Source organism: Epinephelus lanceolatus, chromosome 4, assembly GCF_041903045.1.
Source record: "Epinephelus lanceolatus isolate andai-2023 chromosome 4, ASM4190304v1, whole genome shotgun sequence".
Taxonomy (NCBI): domain Eukaryota; kingdom Metazoa; phylum Chordata; class Actinopteri; order Perciformes; family Serranidae; genus Epinephelus; species Epinephelus lanceolatus.
The window spans coordinates 32,067,407-32,088,288 of NC_135737.1; the positions used below are offsets into that span (position 1 = coordinate 32,067,407).

The 20,882-nt window shown below is 39.8% G+C and overlaps 1 protein-coding gene across 2 annotated transcripts; it reads left to right on the forward strand.

Moving 5' to 3' along the window:
* Positions 1 to 828: 828 nt before the first annotated feature.
* LOC117259092 (uncharacterized) lies at positions 829 to 13,995 on the forward strand. 2 transcript variants are annotated; one of them, XM_033630308.2, is made up of 9 exons: positions 829 to 942; positions 3,484 to 3,512; positions 5,028 to 5,092; positions 7,400 to 7,431; positions 7,501 to 7,699; positions 9,901 to 10,182; positions 12,688 to 12,810; positions 12,950 to 13,007; positions 13,164 to 13,325. In XM_033630308.2, the coding sequence occupies exons 1-9, from the start codon at positions 847 to 849 to the stop codon at positions 13,189 to 13,191; spliced, it is 912 nt and encodes a 303-aa protein (XP_033486199.2). In that variant the 5' UTR covers positions 829 to 846; the 3' UTR covers positions 13,192 to 13,325. The 2 variants fall into 2 exon arrangements, with proteins under 2 accessions (XP_033486199.2, XP_078023263.1); XM_078167137.1 differs by having other exon boundaries at positions 831 to 942; positions 7,400 to 7,699; positions 13,164 to 13,995.
* Positions 13,996 to 20,882: the final 6,887 nt, after the last annotated feature.

Sequence of the window (20,882 nt, forward strand, 5' to 3'; positions counted from 1 at the left end):
TTTGAAATATGTATTGATTTATTACTCATAAATTTTCTACATTGCATGTTTGCTATTGCCTTGCCAACGACTCTCTGCTTTCACAATAGAACATCATTTTATGACATATTCAGTCTCAGTGAAGACTAAACAAAAGGTTTTTCTCAGGAAGAAAATTCCTTGTTTCCACTTCTCCCCTGCCATGTCTTAAGTCAGACTGTATAATACTGGTTGACCTTGACATTAAACTTAAGTTAACTCTGGTCTTTTGCTTCCTCTTCTCCTCTCACTTAGCAGACTCTGGCTCTGACGCACTTCTGCCCATTGTGACATATTCCGAAACACATCATGTCAAAAAAACAAAAACAAAACATACAAACATGGCAACAGAATATTTTGGATGCATCCCAACTGTTATCTGCCATGATTAATCATTACGATCCCATCCAAAGAATGACAGTAGGTCAGCTGATGCTGAACTTCTAAGCAGACAGGGAAGTTCACCGAGCTTCCTGATATCATCTGTGGCGTCACTATAAACGTAATGAAAGCAGGCACAGTCATGTGCAAATGCAACTCTCACACTTACATGCTCCTGTGGAAGCCCTCTTCAAGCTGCTCAACACTAAGTTATTCACAGCAAAATAAACCTTAGCTACATATATTAAATTTGTTACAACAGGCCTGTTTAACAGTAGACATTATGACATATGGGGTTCATGTTGGCTGGATGGATTACTGACACTTGAATAGAATTGAGCCATTGTTAACCTTTCCTTACTATGAGTAGTAAGGCTGACACCAAGTGTTTTGTCATAGATTGCTGACTGTATGTGATTAAAATAAAGGATTAAAAAAAACAGTCAAATGACTCATTCAGCTCCACCCATGTTGTTTTTTATGAGCAGGAAGTTTCGTTCTCTTACTCGGTCACACTGCCAGTGGAGGCGACACATCACAATGGTAAGAGCTGTTTTTTTTCCTCTTTCTTTTCTCTTGTCTCTTTTAAAACCAGTTCATTTTATTATAGTGAATAAGGCTATTATTTTGTGTCATGTTGAGGTCAGAAAGGAAGACTCTTTCTCATGTATTTAGTTTTCTGTATGAAAGACATACTTGAAATTCCATTGAGCAGAAGCCCGTGAACACTGTGTGTTCGGAGGTGTGTATGAGTGTGTGGATGCATGTGTGTGTCGGCTTGCTGCTTCCCAGAATCTAAATCTCGGCAGAAAGAGCTTGTTTCTGAGTGCCCTGCGGCAGTTTAAGTTGCTAGATCGTTGCATGCAGCAGAAGAAAAATCTAGTTAGTTATACTCATAGGTAAACTAACACGTGCATGCAAATCACAACATCATTTTAGCCTCTGCAAGAGTCATCTATTTCACAGTGCAAATATGTGCCACTGATATTTACCCAGCTTTGTGTGTATGACAATATTTTCGGCTAAGAGATAGAAAGTGAATGCTATGGGTGTGTTAGCAGTGTAAACACATTTAATGATTTCTTCCTGACTGGCTTAGTTAAAGGATAACGAGGCAGAGCTAGAGTTGAAGATACACTTACTGCCTGAATGGGATTATGAAAAAGGTATACAGTGTGTATGATACTGCTGGAATCTAAAATGAGAAAGGAAATAGAAAGTGAGCGTGTGTTTTTTTCTTTCTTGTCTATAAAAGTTTCAGCTGTGAGGCAACAGCAGCTCAACAAGAAAACCTCTCTTGCCACAGGTCTCTCACCACAGTTTGATCGGTTTCACCCAACAGAAAATCTTTGCTTTCCTCTCTACTTTTACACTCATGAAGCATCGTACAGCTCCCACTTCAAAAAGATATGAAACTCCATGTGAGATTAATTGAACGTGTGAAGGTGGTATGTGGTTTCTTAGCCTTTCTGACTGGCCAAAGGCATGCTTGGGTTGATTGCCTTGAAAAAATACAGCAGAAGTAGTGCTTCGAAAATCGTGTTGCGTCATGTGGGATTCCCCAGACTAATACAGCTCCAGCGTGTGAACATGTAATCAATCATCGGTGTAATGACTATAGGCAGAAGTGGTAGAAGAGTACACACACACACACACACACACACACACACACACACACACACACACATACCACAGTCAGTCAGTGCTCTCTGCTTTGTCATATATCTTTACTTGGATTCGTATACATTGTATTGTACAATACATTCAAACTATAGCCTCAAAAATTGCTCTAGAGTTGGTTTAACACCTTTCTGACAGTCTCAACAAAGAAACTTGACATAAGCTGTCACAAAGGTATAATCAATGCAGAGTTATTATATCAGTTTGGATAATTATTGTAGCTGCCGGTGTAGCAACAGACACAGAGTCACAGAAATCTCGCAAAACGAAACCATCATCACAATTATTTCAAACTGTAGAAGCCACGATGCCTTTTGCTTATTTTAGCCTCATAATGAATCAAAAAATTCCACAGTTATTAATAAGACTTTCATGATCCATCTGGTATAACTTTTCCTGAAACTGAACACAGTGTGGAGTACTTTAGGTAATTATACGGGGCCCTTGGGAATTCCCTCAGTTGTGGTTTCCATTAAGGGAAGACACTGCTGGTCATTCTGAAGCAAGGTGCTTCCCCTGGAGTTTCTGAGAAGGTTCTACTTTTTTGTTGTTGTTTTTGCAAAGCACTTGATTTTCTGTGAATTTGTTTTAACCGCAAAACTCAAAAGAGTGACAGCAGCCTGTGTACTTTCTAGATTGTATGTACTGGATTTATGAGTAATGTGAAACCAGGTGCTTATAAAGATAAGGAATGTGACAGACTTTGATAGGCAGACTTTTACTGCCCCTTTCCTTGTATATATTGCGTTACACCACAGCCTACATCTAAAACAATTCAGATGATCTCTTCCACCTGGGAATTTCCTGAAAGTTTATGTCTACCGACATGCATGTCTTTCAGGAAATTGAGCATTTGATAACTTAAACACAAAAGTATGCACGACCTGAAACAATATATGTGGTAGTGTCCGATACTTTCAGCATTGGGTTTCTTTGATACCACATACAAAATAAGAGAATACTAGAAGGCGCTGTCTGAAACTAGCAGGTACACTAATGCACACCTCATTGGGACTTTCCTCTCACTTGATGTTTGCTGAAAACACTGTTTGGATGTTTTCTTTCAGTGTGACAGAAACCACTTTCCTTCACAAGACTGACTGTAACGGGCCGGATATATATTTCAGATAAGACTGAGTTTTGTTTGTGTATAGATTCACAGATTGCACAAAACAAGACAATATGCAAAGAATGTGAATTGAAACAAACCTGTGGTTGTTTGAGAAGAGCTGGTTGGGTGAGTTTTAAGCAACTGCAGCACTAGGCCTACTCTTGTACTTTAATATGAACATTTATGAAAAATTTAGAGCAAACGGGATTTACTGCCTGGTTAATGTTACAGTGCACTGCTTTAAAAGATAATCAGTCCTATCCCAGTGATTAACTTGTTTGTCTTTTCAACAGGCATCCTCTTGCAACACGCGGTGTGTTCTGTAAGTACCCCTGCCATTTTCTGTCATTTGAAATCAGCAGTAGACATTACAATGCTGTGACTCACTTGACATCTATTGCAAAACGGTCAGCATTGTTCTACCATGTTTATAGCGTTAGAGAATGATGTCATGACCTGAATTTCAAACCTTGTCAGCATTTTTCTAATTTTTATTTGGGTGTGGCGCCTAAGATTACTTCCACAGAACAGTCAGTGGTGTAGTCATGGAAATTAGCACTAATCCTGTTCATGTGAGTGTCAAACATCTTACTGTAAGGCAAGTACAATGGATAGCCAGGAAACCACCAAAAATATCCTTCCAGCTCCCATCAGTCTGAGCTGAGAACTAAGTTAGACAAACAGGTTTCCTCATGACACAAATAACCCCTTTCCCACTGGACAAAACCCCCACAAACACCCACTAACACCTGGCTTTTGTCTTTAGTGGGAAAAATCACCATCAGCAATGATTCATGGGACATATGGCTGCAACAGTCTCAACATGATGGAAACATGGGTGGACACACTTATTTTCACCCCCTTTCCAGTGCGAGACAATAACACGCCACCACAAATTTCCTCCATCTCCATCCAGGCAACCTCAAACATCGCTCCAAAGTAGTTGGCACCGACTTTGAAAGGGAGATTGAATAAGTAAAAACATATAAAAAAGTAACCGCCTTAACATTTTCACTGGCCTCTGTGCTGCCTTCTACTGATTACTCACCTTTTTTCCAGCGTGTTTGTGTCATAGAACATAACACACCAGTAAAAAAAACAAAAAGGCACACTTGTCTACTGGTAATGGAAAAGTTGTTTATCACCTATTCTTTCCCACATTTAAAAAAAAACATCATATACACACAAATTTCGCTGGAGAAGACTCCATTTAGCTGCAACTGTGATTAACTCTTGGATTGTACTACTACTGAAATAATCCAATGGTTGCCAACATAATTCCAATGTAAAGCGATGAACCTAACAATAATACAATATGCTTGTGACGCTACATGACTCAGTGGAGCTATTGCTTCCGGTATCGAGGGTCATCACCTGAAGCTCCAGCGCTTAAACTGTATGACAGCAACATGGACCCAGATTATCTATCAGGATAAAGATACTGAGAACTGAGAGTTAATGTATTTCCTGTGATAAACTCCCAGAAAGTAGGCTAGCGTGCTCACATATTCATACATTCATAACCATATTGCTAAACCAAATGTGGGGCTTTAGAGTAAAGGTGAAATAGTCGTTTCAGCATTAGAAAGAATGAGGGTTGTTGACAGAGGAGGATAGGTTCAGTCAATATGAGCATGTGTGGTTTCAGAGGCAGCGTACTCTGGCACTTAATTACAGTATCTCTGGGCACAGGGTCAGAGGAATTTAAGTATTAAAGGAAGTGATTTCTTATGGGGAGGGCTATCTGAATTGAATTAATGTATCAATATGTGTCACTGTTATGCCCCCAAGTTACCTGCGTAACCATGTAAATAATTATGTTTCCTCCTCTTCCAAGAAACGGAAAGTTTCCCCTCCAGCTGCTGATTGTTTTGACTATGACAGCGCACTTGGCTGACACAGGTGAGCAGCGCCGTCATAACAGTGCATTTACAACACACATTTATCTTGGTTTCAAAGATACCAGTTATTTATCTAAGTAGATCACACATGCAAAAGGACTAGCGGTATCACAGCAGTACTTGATCACAGTCACACCAGCAAAGCAGCACCAAATGTATTACAAACCGGCAGTATTGAAGCTCCAGATAAATTAACTACATATAATGCGAGAGATTTCTTTGCTGAGATGAACACACAAATAATTATTATCCAACTCTTTTGTTCTCTTTTATCACTTTGTTTTGGCATTTTGGGAAATACACTTATTTGCTTTCTTGTCAATGATCTTCACATCACGGCAAGAAAGCCTAACTATTCAGTAACTATTCCTATAAGGCCCATAATTTTACTATTACAGTCCCACTGCTCTCATCGATCCTACATCTGTTTTCAACAGAATATTTGACTTACGACAACTCTAAGCTACCAAACAACTGCCCTGGGGGGGCAATCAAAATGGAGCTTAAAGCTACAGCTGGTGACTTCTATGAAAATAACTTTGGGTCATAGGTACTAAAACTGTCACTATGTTCTGAAAGAAAATATGAAATAGAAATCAAGTTTTTTTACTTCGTTGCCTGTTTCTCACCTCAAATGTTTTCAGAAACATATTTTAGTATAATGTTTAGCTGTAAAATGAGAACGTTTGTGACCCGGCCGCCATGTTGGATAAATGTTGACCAAAGTACTGCCCACTCACTTATTTTACAGCCAAACAGTACACTAAAGTATCCATCCATTTTCGTAACCGCTTATCCTCTCGAGGGTCGCTGGGGGACTGGAGCCTATCCCAGCTGACATTGGGTGAGAGGCAGGTCTTGGACCTCCTGGACAGGTCGCCAGAATATCGCAGGGCTGACACATAGAGACAGACAACTATTCACACTCACATTTATACCTATGAACAATTAGAGTCATGCATAAAGGGCTGTATGTCTTTGGACTGTGGGAGGAAGCCAGAGTACCCAGCGAAAAACCACGCTGACACGGGGAGAACATGCAAACTCAGCACAGAAGGGCTCCCTCCTGGGATCGAACCAGGAACCCACTTGCTGTGAGGCGACAGTGCTAACCACCACAGCACTGTGCCGCCCACACTAAAATATGTTTCTGAAAACATTTGAGGTGAGAAATGGGCAATGCAGTTACAGAATCTTGATTAACATTCGATCAGCGCTGCCTAGTTTGACAGTTTGACTGCAGTTTACAAGCAGTGACTGACATGATTGACAGCTGTGTTAGAGACTCCTCTGCTCTGATTGGTTGATTTCATTCATGTGTGGTAAGGCCAGTAGGAGCGTTACAAGGCAATAGCATACCTAGTGATAGCAGTGTTGGCAGCAGAAATCAGGACAGTTTATTCGGCCCAATTCTGGGGCATAATTAACGCTGAATAGAGAAGCCACATGCAGCCCGACTTATGTCTTCTGGTGTGCCGAGTTCGGGCCGATGCTGGGCCAGCTCATTTTGGCTACTCAGTAGGAATGTGATTTTTTTTTTCAGATTATTTCTCTCATTTAGAGCTGTGTAAATGTAAAGGCAGTTTCAGCAAATATAACAAAAACCTATTTCTTTTTAAATAAAAGTTACCAACTACAGCTTTGATGGGGTGGCCAAGAACACACATACACACAGTGACAACGAAAAGTAAAACTTTCAGCACGCTGTAACGTCACTTTCGATATAGTGACCTTATGATCATTTATACATATGAGAAGGACTCTGATAGCTGCGTACTTTACACAAACAGGCAAACAGGCTGAAGAGGAACTGAAAATTAGTCTAACACGTCATAAAGAGGAGCTATCAAAAAAAAAGCCTTGACCAAAAACCCTGACCTTTACACACGCCCACAGCTGTTAACTTAAAGTACAATGCTTAGCTTTATTTCAAATCAAATAATAAAGATAGCAAACCATTTTGGTCATGGTTTTCTGTTAAGCAACATAACCAACATTTCGGCTTGTTCCATGTTACACTTCACACATCATTAGTCTTTCAATCCTCACTTACATTTAGGCTACTTTAAGCAATCATGGTGCATAGTGTCTATAATATATTTAACAAAAATGCTACCAACTCAGACATTATGTAAAACACAATTTGCCTGCAGTTAAAGATGACACATTTCTGATGTTAAATAGCCTAAAATTGTATCTTGTGTACAAGGTCTTGCATTCATTTCTCACTTAAGACAATTTCATTCTGTGTCATAAAAGGTTTCCCTGCATGCTCTGACCCTTTGCCCCCTCTTAATTTCTTTTCCAGAAACTGCTGCTCCTGTTGAGCTCAGAGGGGAGGTTGGTGGGAATGTGACCATTCGGTGCCCTGTTGACCGAGAAAGGCCATTAATATTTTTGTACTTTCAGCGGGGCAATATCTTTGTGAATGGCTACCATGCATCAAGACCACTAACAAACACATGGGAGAACACCAGAGTGGATCACGACATGACCATGCTCATGCAAGATTTAAATGTCTCTCACAGTGGCAGCTATCAGTGTCATATCCTCTACTATGGCGGTGGGATTAATGAAAACCATACACTCATCCATCTGAGTGTCACAGGTATGTGTTTAAATGTATTTGATAGTTTGAGTTTTAGGTTGTAAGAAGTTTCTGTTTCTAACTATTTACAGTAGGAATGATGCAGTATACTGCACATATATTCTGAGTTAGGCATTTCTCTAGCTCATTTCTAACATCAGAAGTGAAGAGTAGTTTTTACCCCTGAGAGTGGTGCAGATGAGACGGATTTGTTTTTTTTAATTTTCAACAAGTATGTGAAAATCTGTCAAATTGAAATATTTCTCTTCTGCTAGAAAAAAAAACTCTTTTAAAACCTAGAAATCAGTTCTCTAGCTCTAGCCTAGTCCTGTCTCCTAGAAATCACATAAACTAATTTAAAACAGCATATGCAATAAAGGGAAACATAATGCTGAGCAAACTGCATTTTCTACTAAAATAAAAAGGAAATGAAAATGTTGATACTTATGTAATACGCACCAGCAAAATGTTCACAGATAATGTATTTACATTGTTTCCGCCAAAATAGGCAATCTTGCAATACAATACCCACTGGTGGTGATCACGTGGCAACCACCGGGGCTGAAAAATGAAGCCAATGCGGAAATGCCAAAAGCTGCAAATCCTCAAATGGCTACTTGAGGCTTGCTCCAGAAGCAAGTAAATACCCACAGACACGTTAAAATGCCCAGCTTTACAGCAAAAATAAAAGAAAAACTGAACGGGGGGGGGAATGTTTGTATTACTCACCCGTTTACATTTTATTAAGGCATAAAATTACACATATTTAAGGTAAATGGATGGACGTGTACAGTGCCTCTCTAGTCATCTGACCACTCAAAGCGCTCTTTACACTTCGAGTCACATTCACCCATTGACACATGCATTCACACACTGGTGGCCAAGGCTACCATACAAGGTGCCACCTGCCACTAACAAACCGATGGAACAGCCATCGGGAGCAATTTGGGGTTCAGTATCTTGCTCAAGGATACTTCAACATGCAGACTGGAGGAGCCGGGGATCGAATTGCTGATGTTCCAAGTAGTAGATGACCTGCTTTACCTCTGAGCCACAGCCGCTGGGTGGGGCTGCTTTGAGTGACTTTCTGTCTGCGAGGCATTGCTACAATCAGTGAGTCAGATCCCCCCCTCACTCCTCTATAGCTCCACCCTCTCGTCCAAATATGGTCACTTCTGACTCCAAAAAACGCAAGATCGTGACGGCCGAAATGCCAAACGTGCATCGCAGCACATCATCTGAGAACCACTGCATTATTTCATACACTCTATGGTAGTGACTATAGCTTTTTTTTGTTTTCATTACCTTTTTTTTTAAATTAACATTTAACCGAAATCACAATCTTTCCCTGACCTTAACCAAAATCACCTAAACCTAAAACAAAAGTCTTTGTCATTACAGGTTTTTTGTTGTTGTTGTTGTTGTTGTTGTTGTTGTTTTTTTAATTGAAATGTAACTGGAGCTGTGATCTCTCCTCAACCAAGGTGCTTTTGTTGCCTAAACCTAAGAGAGGGGTCTGGACGTGAACCCAATGTTCTGGTGTCAGAGTCCTGCCCTTTGTGCGCCTGTCATCCTCCCCAGCAACCTCCTTTCAAAGCCCACATGGCACATGAATGTAGTGTTTCGTTTCCGTAAAGAAACACCTCTTCAACATAATCCAAGCCACACAACACACAACAACCACAACAACTTAAAAAAGAAAGCAGTTTAGTAACTTACAAACGTAATTTCTGGGAGACAGGGTTGCCTAGCCAGCTGGATCTAAAGGTAATCCTTTGCCATGCGAGTATTAAACCTTGATTTCATTGTCAATTAGCTGTACATGTTAAAGCGGGGATATGCTGGTTGAGGTAAAGGAAATCTCACTCACAGGACAATTCATGACAAGTATTCTCCAAGCCCATTTATTCAGGGATGAAGCAGTCTGGAGTCCATCCTAGCATGACCTTTAAAAAAGCAGGGAAACTCTCGATAGGTTATCTATCACCACCATTGTGAACAGACTTAAAATAATTCCAGTATAATTCTAAAAAAAAATCCCTTTGCTTTAAGCCATCATTCTCTCAGTAATAGTGAATCACAACTGAGGGGTTTGTGAAAAACCCCTTGTATCATTAAAAAGGTGAATAGTGAAACATGGTCATTTACAGAAACCTTTACATGTTGGAGATACAACCTGCAACCTGACAGTGCTTTTTTTTTTCTCTGCCGCTCTCTCCTAGCAAACTACAGCAAACCCACACTAACGGTGAACTGTGGCGGTGAAAACCATCGCTTCAGTTGCTGGGCGACGTGTGCCTCACATGGCGGTTACCCAGGCACCAAGGTGACATGGACCATACCGGAAAGTCAGACATGGAGGGAAGTGAACAACACTGAAATGCAAGATCCACACACTATGCTGGTTAACAGCTCCAGCACCGCATTCTTCAACTGCTCCAACGGCAAGCTGACATCCCTCAGCTGCTCTGTGGGCGGCGTCACCTCTGAGATGTTACCAGTCTGTAAGTGATTCAAAAAAAAAAAAAACAGTCCCAGTGGTTTCTCCACCAAAATCAGTTTCATGTATTGACCCCTTGGTAAGTTTTGGGAAGTGTGAATAATAATGGAAACCCCTTGCACAGATGCCCTTTGATGACTACTGTTCAAGGAATGTATGATGGATTTTTTTGCATCCTTTTACATCTGGTAATGTTTGAATTCTGTGAAGTTATTCTAAAGCTTTCACATGACCAAGATACTGTAGCCAAGCCAACAGGTCTGTGAGGATGGAATCAGGCACAGGTGTGCTATGAGCTTAAATGCTAACAATGAAAATGCTGTTGTTCACCATGGGTTAGCATGCTAACATTGCTAATTAGCCACAGACACAACTGAAGCTGATGGGAATTTTTTGACCTGATGATGGTACTAGATGAAAAGTCACAATAGGTTTTAAAGTCCACCCGCTGGGGAACACGAGTGTCTGTACAATATTTCCAATCTGACATTTTTCAGTCTCGGCCAGAGTGGTGAGCTGACCAACCAACTTCAGCTAAAATGCTGCTGGATCACATGTTTAGGTTTCTCATTTCTAATGAATCTATAGACCAAATCACTGTGACGTCACACTATCACTTCCAGATAGACAACTTCCAGTCATTCTGAATTGCAGAGATATGTGAAATTGGCAAACTTGGTTACAGTATTCCAGTTGTCATTTTCAGCTGTAACTGTACCGTTTTAAGATATATAAAAACAGTGGTTGGACCTTTCTGACGTTACTGCTGTGCTTATTTTATGTACTCAGTCGCTCAAGTAATGTCCTTTATAAACCAAATCTCCCAGCATGGAAGCTACCAATGTACCGCTGTGGACGGGGGCCCCAGCACATTTTAGCCACCTAAAAAACCTACCGCAAAAAAATCAATATCAGTTTAAGTATACGCTACATTTGGAGTGTTTTCATCACTTTACCTTACACACCAACCAATCGAGACAGTGGTAGACCAGCAACTCCTGTGTCCTGAAATGACTTTTGTAAATAGAGTCCGGTGGCTTTGAGATCACAGCTTCACTTCCCCATTTGAAAGGGCTGTCTGACGGCAAGGTAAAGCAGTTAAAATATTCTAAGAATAACATACACTTAAACAGATAAACAGCTATGTGCCTTTGCTTTACATACATGGGGCTCATATATATATATATATATATATATATATATATATATATATATATATATATATATATATTTGTATATGTATATGGCCAGTTTCCCAAGTTCCTCATGTTTTCTGACTTAAAGCAGATGATACCAGAATTTAAATTCAGTCATTTGTGTTATAGTATTAAACTCACAGAAAGTTAAACTCACCTTAATTGTAGTTGGATTGAATCAGGAATGAAAGAAATCTTAAAACCAGGGAAAATATAAACCAACACTATCTGCGTGGCCATCAAGAGAGAAAATGTTTTTTAGGTTGTTGTATTTTTTATTTTTATTTTTGGTAATTTGGGTGGACTGACCCTTTAAAGGATTCTGTCACTTCTGATTTCTATTTCTTTTGTCAACAAACTTGTCAACATTATTATTCAATAACTATTTAATGAGCCAAATAATCGCTACCATGAACGTGGGCAGTGTAGCTTACATTGAGTCAGTCCTGTATACACAGAACACTCGCTAGCGCATCAAATGTGTATTAATAGACAGTTAAAAATAGTCCCAAACAAATACAAAATGTGCTCCTACTTGAGGAATATTTGCTTAAAACTACAGTGTTCAGCTGTTTTCGGAAATAATTTACCCTTTAAAAAACGAAACTATGTGTGTTATATATATAATGATGTGTGGGTTGAGTTCCTGTGGTTGCCTTCCAGAATCTCAATCTGCAATACATATAAGGAGTTACAATAAAATTTCCTACATGACAGTAATGTATCACCACATATTTATATTAAGTATAAAACTGGAAGTTCACCAAATTGTCCTAACTGTAAAACGTATGTAGGCACTAGTTTATGTTACCTGTGGGAGTGCGACAAAATTCAGTTATTGTGGAGGACAGTATGGTTTAGTCCCCAATACAGACATTGATCCAATTTTTATCCATTATATTTAAGTCCAAGTGATTCCAACGGTTCCATCCACTTCTGTAGAAAAAGCTGAGTCCTTTCAGAGTCACAACCTCAGAGACCAAAGATTTCCACATAGAAACAGAAAGAGGGTCGCCCCAAACCCATTTCATCTCACCAGCATTAAAAGCCATTGAACCACTTCCTTATGCTGTTTAAGAGAGTCACGGATATGTCCAAGCAGATATAAAAGTGGATTTGCTGACACCTGTTGACCTGTTGCTGTATTGATGTTAGTGAAAATGTTGAGAGGACTAATTAAGTACGACACTGTCAGTTTTGGTCTATTAATGGGATTTGTTGACAACATATGATATAACACATTGCTTATGCTTTTAAGCTCACCTGTCCCAGTTCACGTTTTTGACTGTGATAAACATTTTTCTCATCTGAAGGTACACCCAAAAAAACACCGGAAATGTTTAGTCCTCATGTGATAACAGCAGCCGTCTGTGCAGTGGTGGTGGCCATTATCATTGCACTGGTGCTCTGGTTCAAATGCAAGAAAGGACAGAGAAGTAAGGACATATATTGGGTTTGTCCCAGAGTAGCTGTTCTACACACATTTGCATACCTGTTTGTGAAAATAGAAAGATGGAAGTGTGAATGACTCAGAGACAGGCAAAAACTCACAGCAGTTTCTATTTTGGTTTTCAGGAGCAGCAGCAGCGGTAGTAGCAGCAGCAGATGTGCAGCGAGGAAATGAACATCAGGAGTAAGTGGTTGTTTGCAATTGCCAACATTGTGAAAGGTCACAATACACTGAATGCATTCATAAGTAATGTAAAATGTAAGCTGATAAGGAGCTCCATGAGACTAATGTTATCCCTCCCTTTCCTTTCCTTTCCTTTCTATTTTTCATGTTCTCCAGGGAATTAACAGTGCTCAGTGAAACTTAAGAAGAGGGGAAAGATGCATCTTGAGTGCTGAATTGGCGAAGAGGGGTGTCAAAGTTCTAGGATCTAGAACTAAAATTGTATGTCACTCAAGTGTATGTTACATTAGTGACTGACTGGCTGCATAAAGGCATGAACGGCCAGTGTCCATAATGGTCAGTGACTCACTGGGGGCCGCATGCCATCAACATTTCACTGACATTTGTGACTTTTAAGTGTTTGAGGAAGTATTCCTTATAAAGTATCCTTTTAAAGGTGATGTACAATGCGAGAATGGCTTACTTCTCAAAAAAGAGGACTTTTCCAGTGGTTTGTGGTGAGATTGTTGTTGTATACTGGAAAATAGTGTCGGGGGAGCGAAGGTGGGGGTGAATGTACTTCCCAGCATCAGTGAAATCAAAAGGACAAGAAATGTAGAAATGTATGAAATATCTGTTCTATCTTTACGTGACCTCTACTGGATGGAGCAGGATATGTTACATGCTACAGGTGTCAATTTTTGACTGTGACTCATCTTTTTTAAATACAGTAAATTATTGTTGTTGCACTTTAAAGTTACCCGGAGCCTTTTTCTTAAGGGAATACCTCACCCCCAAAATGATCGCTTGTATATCAATTACTCACTCTGTGATCATTCATTCTAAAACTCAGTGAATGAAGAATCCAAAAAGGAGAAAATGGAATCTGGGGCAGCCGATTTCAATGGAAGGCATGAGCAGAGTTCAAACGCACGTGCTTGCCAAGGCACGTTACTTCCGTGCGGAACTGTTTAAATGCATGTACGGAGTCAACCGGATGCACATTCATTCCTATGGGAATCTCCGTGATATCCAATGTGCCTGCGAAACCCCTCCCCTCTGTAATATTGCGGCCCACAACTTGCTTGGAGTATGTTAAAAAAAAACTTCTGAGGTGGATTTTGGAGGGACTGTATGACAGTGTGCTAGCTTAGCTAAAAGGCAGTTAACTAGCTAACAGGCTATTTTCTTCAATTCAGTTTCCTGTGTTGATTGTCAAGTGAGTTTGTATGATTAAAAAGAACTTGTTTATCCAGTTTTAACACATTGTGAATCTGAGTAATGTTATTCTGCTAAAATATGGTTATACATTTTATACATGGGATCGTCATTATCACTCGTTCAGCCGTTAATACATTGTTTTGATTTTTTTTTTAATTAAATATTTCATAAAATGTGCTATGTACGTGGTAGGTCCTTTTTCTGTCCCAGTAATGTTCCAAGGACATATTCCAAATTAGATGGCAAAAAACTGACAAAATTAGCCTCTCCCCTACAGATACAGGTAGTTTCTATCAGGTTTCTATCCATCCGTAAAGTAATGCACTTACTTGTGTTGGACACTAGAGGCATCATCCGTATACTAGACATGGAATTTCTCAGTTATGGGATCAGTAAAGGTGTATCTTATCTTATCTACGGACCCTGGTCACATACTTAAGTGGAAATGAGGTGTAAATCGGAATGTTTATAATGAAAATGCATGTGTTGGGGAAGTACTGTGCATACGACTGGATTAACGAGACTCAGATTATACTACATGAGTTGTGTGAGAATTTGTAAACAGATGTTTTGATATAGTTTTAAAGCCAGCTCCTGTTTAATTCAAATCACCAAGAGTATTATCCATTTTTGGATTCTTCGTTCACCATGTAACGTAAATGTAACGTTACACAAAGTGAGTGACTGATATTTGAATGGTCATTATGGTGGTGAAGTAGTTCTTCAAATATAGCCCTTTAGTGTTCGGATTTGTGTTTTTTTTTAATTTAATATACGCAATAGAACAGTCAATATTAGTCATGTCACATTAGAATCTGATTATTTTTGTTTTGAGGGTGATCAGAAAGGAGTGTTGTCTATCAGAAATCAGTAAAAAAAAAAAAAAAAAAAGCTGTGAAAAATATGTGTCAATGCAGAAAAGATAGTCAGAACACATGAATTTGTTCTCTACAGTTTATTATGCAAGTTTTCTGCAATTGATTCCAGTATTCCAGGATTCCCCTGTAAGGTGCAATATTAAATACAAAGGGAAGGGGGGGTTCTTTATTAGTTAAATTGTTGTTACCCTCATGATTAATATTGTAGCCCTTAAACAACTCTGACATTTTTTTCCTCAGGTGACTGTTTTCATGTAAAATGTTGCTATTTATTATTTTATATTATTTGCTGTGTTTACACTGTTTGGGGTAATTTTGGCTGTTAATCCTCCTTCCTCAGAATTACCAAACCTTCTCAAAGGGCTGCTTTCATTTCCTAAATCTGTTAGGAACACTCCTTATGAATAGCTATTTTGAATTTGTCTTGTTTGTGTGGCATTTACATGACCTCTCAATCCTGCTCTGTCACTCGTTTTCATTCTTTGATACTAAAATGTTCAACCAATTAAACTTGTGTCATTTATTTTTTGTGTTATGGGAAGAATTACCTCCTATAGAGCCAATTCCCACATCACGTTTAAAAACATTTTATGGATTCTTTGAGGAACAGCTTTTAAATATTATAAATTACTCTCTTCAGATGGGTGTCTTTCCCACTTCCTTTAAAACGGCAGTGGTGAGACCCCTTCTGAAGAAGAGTAAGTTACATCCCAACATTCTTAATAATTCCTGACCTGTATCCAACTTACCGTTTCTAAGTAAGATTTTAGAAAAACTAAGTAAATTATTTTTTAAGTATAAACAATATTTTAGAGAAATATCAATCTGGTTTTAGGATGAACCACAGTACCAAGACAGCCCTTTTAAAGATTTCAAATGACATCAGGTATAATGCAGATTCACAAACTCACTGTCTTGGTACTATTGGATCTAAGCGCTGCCTTTGATACAGTAGATCACCACATTTTATTAGACAGACTCAGAAACCTGGTCAGCCTCTCTGGTACTGTTTTTAACTGGTTCAGCTCTTATCTCACAGATTGATGTTTCTTTGTAAGTATGGATACATGTTCCTCCAGAACACACGAAATTAGGTGTGGGGTGCCCCTAGGGTAAATTTTAGGCCCAATTCTTTTTAATCTATATATGCTCCCACTTGGAGATGTCATCAGAAGGCACGGCATCAGCTTCCACAGTTACGCAGATGATGCACAGCTGTACATCGCCGTGTCTCCTGATGACACAGGGCCAATTGATGCCCTTTTTAACTGCATTTTAGATATCAAATCATGGATGGCAGTGAATTTCCTACAGGTCAACCAGGACAAAACAGAGGTCTTAGTTATTGGTCCTGAAGGCAAGAGAGAGAAACTTTTACCAAAACTACAAGATTTTAAACCTTCACAATGTCTAAAAAACCTGGGCGTCATTTTTGACTCTGAGCTTAATTTCATTCCACACATCAATAATGTAACAAAGATAAGTTTTTGTCATTTTAAGAATGACAAAACTTACATTGAGTTTTGCCCGTTTCTCTCTCAGGCTAACACGGAGGTGCTGATGCATGCTTTTATCTCTTGCTGTTTAGACTACTGTAATGCCCTGCTCTCTAGTCTTCCCAAAAAGACCATCTTCAAAACTCAGCCGCACGTGTGCTGACAAAGACCAGAGGGCAGATGCACATTACGCAGATTTTAAAATTGCTGCATTGGCTCCCCGTGTGTTTCAGGATCGATTTTAAGGTTCTTTTATTCATTTTTAAATGTCTTAACGGTCTTGGGCCATCTTATTTATCTGACCTGCTTTTATCATATCAACCCTCGCGGATCCTGAGGTCCTCCGGCACCGGCCTTTAAATCATCCCAAAAGTTAGAACAAAAACCCACAGGGAGGCTGCATTCAGCCATTATGGCCCACACTTGTGGAACAGCCTGCCGGAGAGCATCAGGACTGCAGAGACTGTTGATGTTTTTGAAAGGAGGCTCAAGACTCACCTCTTTAATTTGGCCTTTAACTGATTTCTTCTACTCTTCTTTTATTATATTTTATATTTTTATTTATTTATTTATTTTATTTATTTATTTTTTAATGTCTAATGTTCTTAATGATTTACTTTTAGCATTTTATTATTTTTAATTTTTAACTCTTTATTTTTAAATCTTTAAATTTTCTACATCTTTAAATTTCTTATGCATTTTATCATTATTCTGTCTTATGCCTATTTTTATCCTACCCTATTGTCTTTTAGTCTTATAGTTTTTAGCTCCAGTGTTTCCTCATGGGGGGCCTCCACACCGGGAGGTGTGTCCGGTCTGCCCGCGGGGACGTCGTCCTGGAGATCCCTCAGGCCCAGAGGACTGCGTTTTTCCTCACCTGGTGCCTCAGTGCCCTGTCATGTTACTATACTATACTATACTGCCTACTGGCAGTTAGTGAATGCTGTGTGTGTATGTGTGTGTGTGTGTGTGTGTGTGTGTGTGTGTGTGTGTTATACGTGGGGGGGTGGGAGGGGCAGGTTTTTCATTGTTTTTATTTTGTTAAGCACTTTGTGTTGCATTTTTAATGTATGAAAAGTGCTATATAAATAAAGTTTAATTTGATTTGATTTGATATGGTCAGAATATAATATTTGAACTGCTGCAGTAGACTGTATTCACAATTTACACTGTTTTAAGATGTGATTTGGGTTTTTAGTCACCCAAAAAGCAGGAAATAGATCTGTACCCTAACTTATTTTAAGTTGCAGTGTAGTTTTATTGCCACTAGATGTTACACTAGCACCACGGAGTCACGACACATCCCCTGCTGTCATGACTGATTGGTGTTGTGTATACTATAACATCTGAATATTATTTTGAAGTACCACATCCATAAGCCTCATTACAATTGTGAGCTAGCCTGCAAAACCAACTTCATGTCTGCCTGCTTGGGGAACGAAACAATGTTTGTCTACTTGGCACGTGATGTAAATGTGAGCACAGTCCTTTTTAATGGGGATACATGATGTCTCTCTGACCTCAATATGTGGTCACCTGCGAGGAGGAGGATGAGTAGCCCTGCTTTACTGAAGAAAAAGGGAAGAGGACTGAGTCTATGAGAGAGGAGACAAGAGGATGTCCTGTCTAACACAGGATATTATTGACATGATAGATATATACATTGTACATACTTCTCTGTCTCAAACGAATCCCCCCACCACTCTCTCTTGCTCTCATTCTCTTTCTCCTTCTTTGCACTTTTTATTCTTTCGTAACACCTCCATTTCTCTTCCTCGCTTGCTTTCTCTCAGTCTCATGAGTCACTGTGACAGGCTGTCAGTCCACCTTTCTGCCCAGTGTTTACATTGGGCAGCAGAGCAACACCAGGCTGGTTGCACTCCAGGAATGTAACCCCCAAGGTCCCTGCCCTCCTCCTCCTCCTCCTCCTCCTCTTTTCCCTTCTCCCCACATCTATCCTCCCCATCTTTTCCTCTCCCTCCTTCATTCTTTTTTTCCCTCATTGCACAAACTCACTTCCTCCCCTTCTCACTTTCCTTCTTCCATCATTTCCCCTCTCCTCCTCTCCTCCCTCTAATTATCCTCCCCTCTGCCCCATCAGCCCCCCCTCCCCAACACCGGCTCCCTTCCTCTCCTTCTGCCACCTTTCTCTCCTCTTTTCTTCCCCACGCTTTCTCTCCTCCGAACCTCCACTCCCCTTCTCCCTCGCCCTTTTATTTTATCCCCCCTCTTTAAAATTCAGAGAGCATTGTCCAAACTCACTCGCACCCCCCACATTCCCCTGTCATCGTCCCCTCACCTCCCACTCCTCCCCATCCCTCTGTCCTCCCTCCCTCATTCCTCTGCTGTCTAACCCAAACAAACCAGGGAGGACTTTCCTCTGTGGTGGCTGCTGGAGAAACACATCACATGTCAGACTTGGTTTAAACATAAACATTAGTCAATTTGAGGTACTGGAAAAGGATATGAGGCGCTTAAGTTCAACATGAGATAGAGCTACTATTAGGAAATCTTAACGCTAAAACGTACCACTGTGTATACAAAAAATCAGAGCAGAGAACTGTATATTTTGGTGTATATTGGCAAATGTATATTCTTTGGAATGAGGCAACTGTATCAAAGAAGGACTAAAATCAATGGACTGCATAGAAAAACAATTTTAAACACCCCTTTCATTGGTTTGTACAATAAAGTTAAAGCTACAAAGTACAACCCAAGTTTTTTTATACATTTAATATGAAGAGTGCCTTGGATTTCATTTGTATTTGTTGATGAATATCCATTATAACCTGTAAACTAACTTTATATATAAATAAAATCTATTGTGAGATTAAAAATAAATATTTTATAGGATAGAAACGCTTGTATTTGAGATACTGCCCTCTTTGGGTCACACTTTCTTTCCAAATGGAATTAAACATGCAAGAATTAAAGTATTTATTAGCACATTAGGAGTCAAGGCAAATAAAGTCGATCTAATAATTAGGAACAATCTACGCACACTGTTCTGTTTTCCAGTGACGCAGCAGAGTATGTAATCTCCTGCTTAACGGTGGAACCTTTTCAGTCAGAACACAGTCCTGTGGCATTTCTCAGCAAGCGGCGCGTGACCTCTGCCGCACTGTTCTGTGTGGTGTCCATACCAGGGGGATTTATAATCAGATTATGCAAGTTATGAAAGTCAACTAGATTAGTTTTAGTACGGGAAGCCAGAGCACAAGGCATCGATTCACAGCGTGAGAGCGGAGCTGATCAGCATGAGGGAGATTGGGCTGTTAACGGTCTCAAAATAACATCAGGCATTTCACTGTCGCAAAATCAAATAAGTGTGTGTGTGTGTGTGTGCATGTGTGTAGTAATGCAAACAGTGCAGAGTAAAGTGGAACTCTCATGAAGAAAAATCACATTTTATTTGGAGGCATCACAAACAATGGTTGATTTAGTTGTTTTCTTCAGTTTATCCCTGCTCTCCGAGATCTGTTAGTTTCCTGTGCTTTGAATTTTGGTGATGCGTGCCCCCTTTTGTGTACACTTCAGCAGATACCTTTTGTAGATGGTGTAGTCAGAAGCAACAGAATGAGGCAGATGGAGCAGAGACAGGTCAGGAGGTTCAGCTCTGGTGCTTCAGCTGAGTGATCATGTTGTTGCTGTCACTGCAAAAAACGTCTCCCTGACCTCCAGAGACAGGAGAGGTGACCTGGAAGCATTTATCACCTCTGTGCTTTCTGACCCATGACCTGAAGCCTGAGATAGGGAAAAAGAACACTAACACACCAGAGAGAAAAGAGGAAGATAAAGAAAGACACAGGGAAGGGGTGACTAATGCAACAATGCACAAGTAGCTATTTGTTATGCTAAATTAGTAAAATAGAATCGCTTGTTACGTGAGAGGAATTGGTTTCTGTACTTTAAAGTCATGATAGCGGGTTTATGAAACTGCTGGAAACCGGCGTGGACTTCGTGAGCGTGCATCAATGGCAATATTTGTCTTGGTCAGAGGATGAAAACATGGCCGGTGTGTATGTGTGGTCCTGTTTTTGGTTGAGCCAAAAACCATCAGCGGAGACTTGAAAGAGCTTGAAACAAGTTGGGAGAGAGAGATGTTTGCTGGCTGGCAGCCCAATAGAACTATTAACACCTCTCTGTAATAGTGATACACCAAAGGAGTTCTTGGCCAAGGCCTTTTCAACTAGGCTATGACCCAATACCTAAAGTTGTGTGTCCGTGTGTGTGTGTTGATGAGCGAAATCTGAGCAGACATTGACGAGAGTCACATCTCCTTTGAATATTTATAGAACTGC

Excerpts from the sequence above, each read along its gene's own strand:
- LOC117259092 (XM_078167137.1), top strand. The coding sequence starts at position 847 with ATGACTCATTCAGCTCCACCCATGTTGTTTTTTATGAGCAGGAAGTTT. Across the intron at positions 10,183-12,687 it reads CTCTGAGATGTTACCAGTCT|GTACACCCAAAAAAACACCG; the intron begins GTAAGTGATTCA and ends TCTCATCTGAAG. Across the intron at positions 13,008-13,163 it reads CGAGGAAATGAACATCAGGA|GGAATTAACAGTGCTCAGTG; the intron begins GTAAGTGGTTGT and ends CATGTTCTCCAG.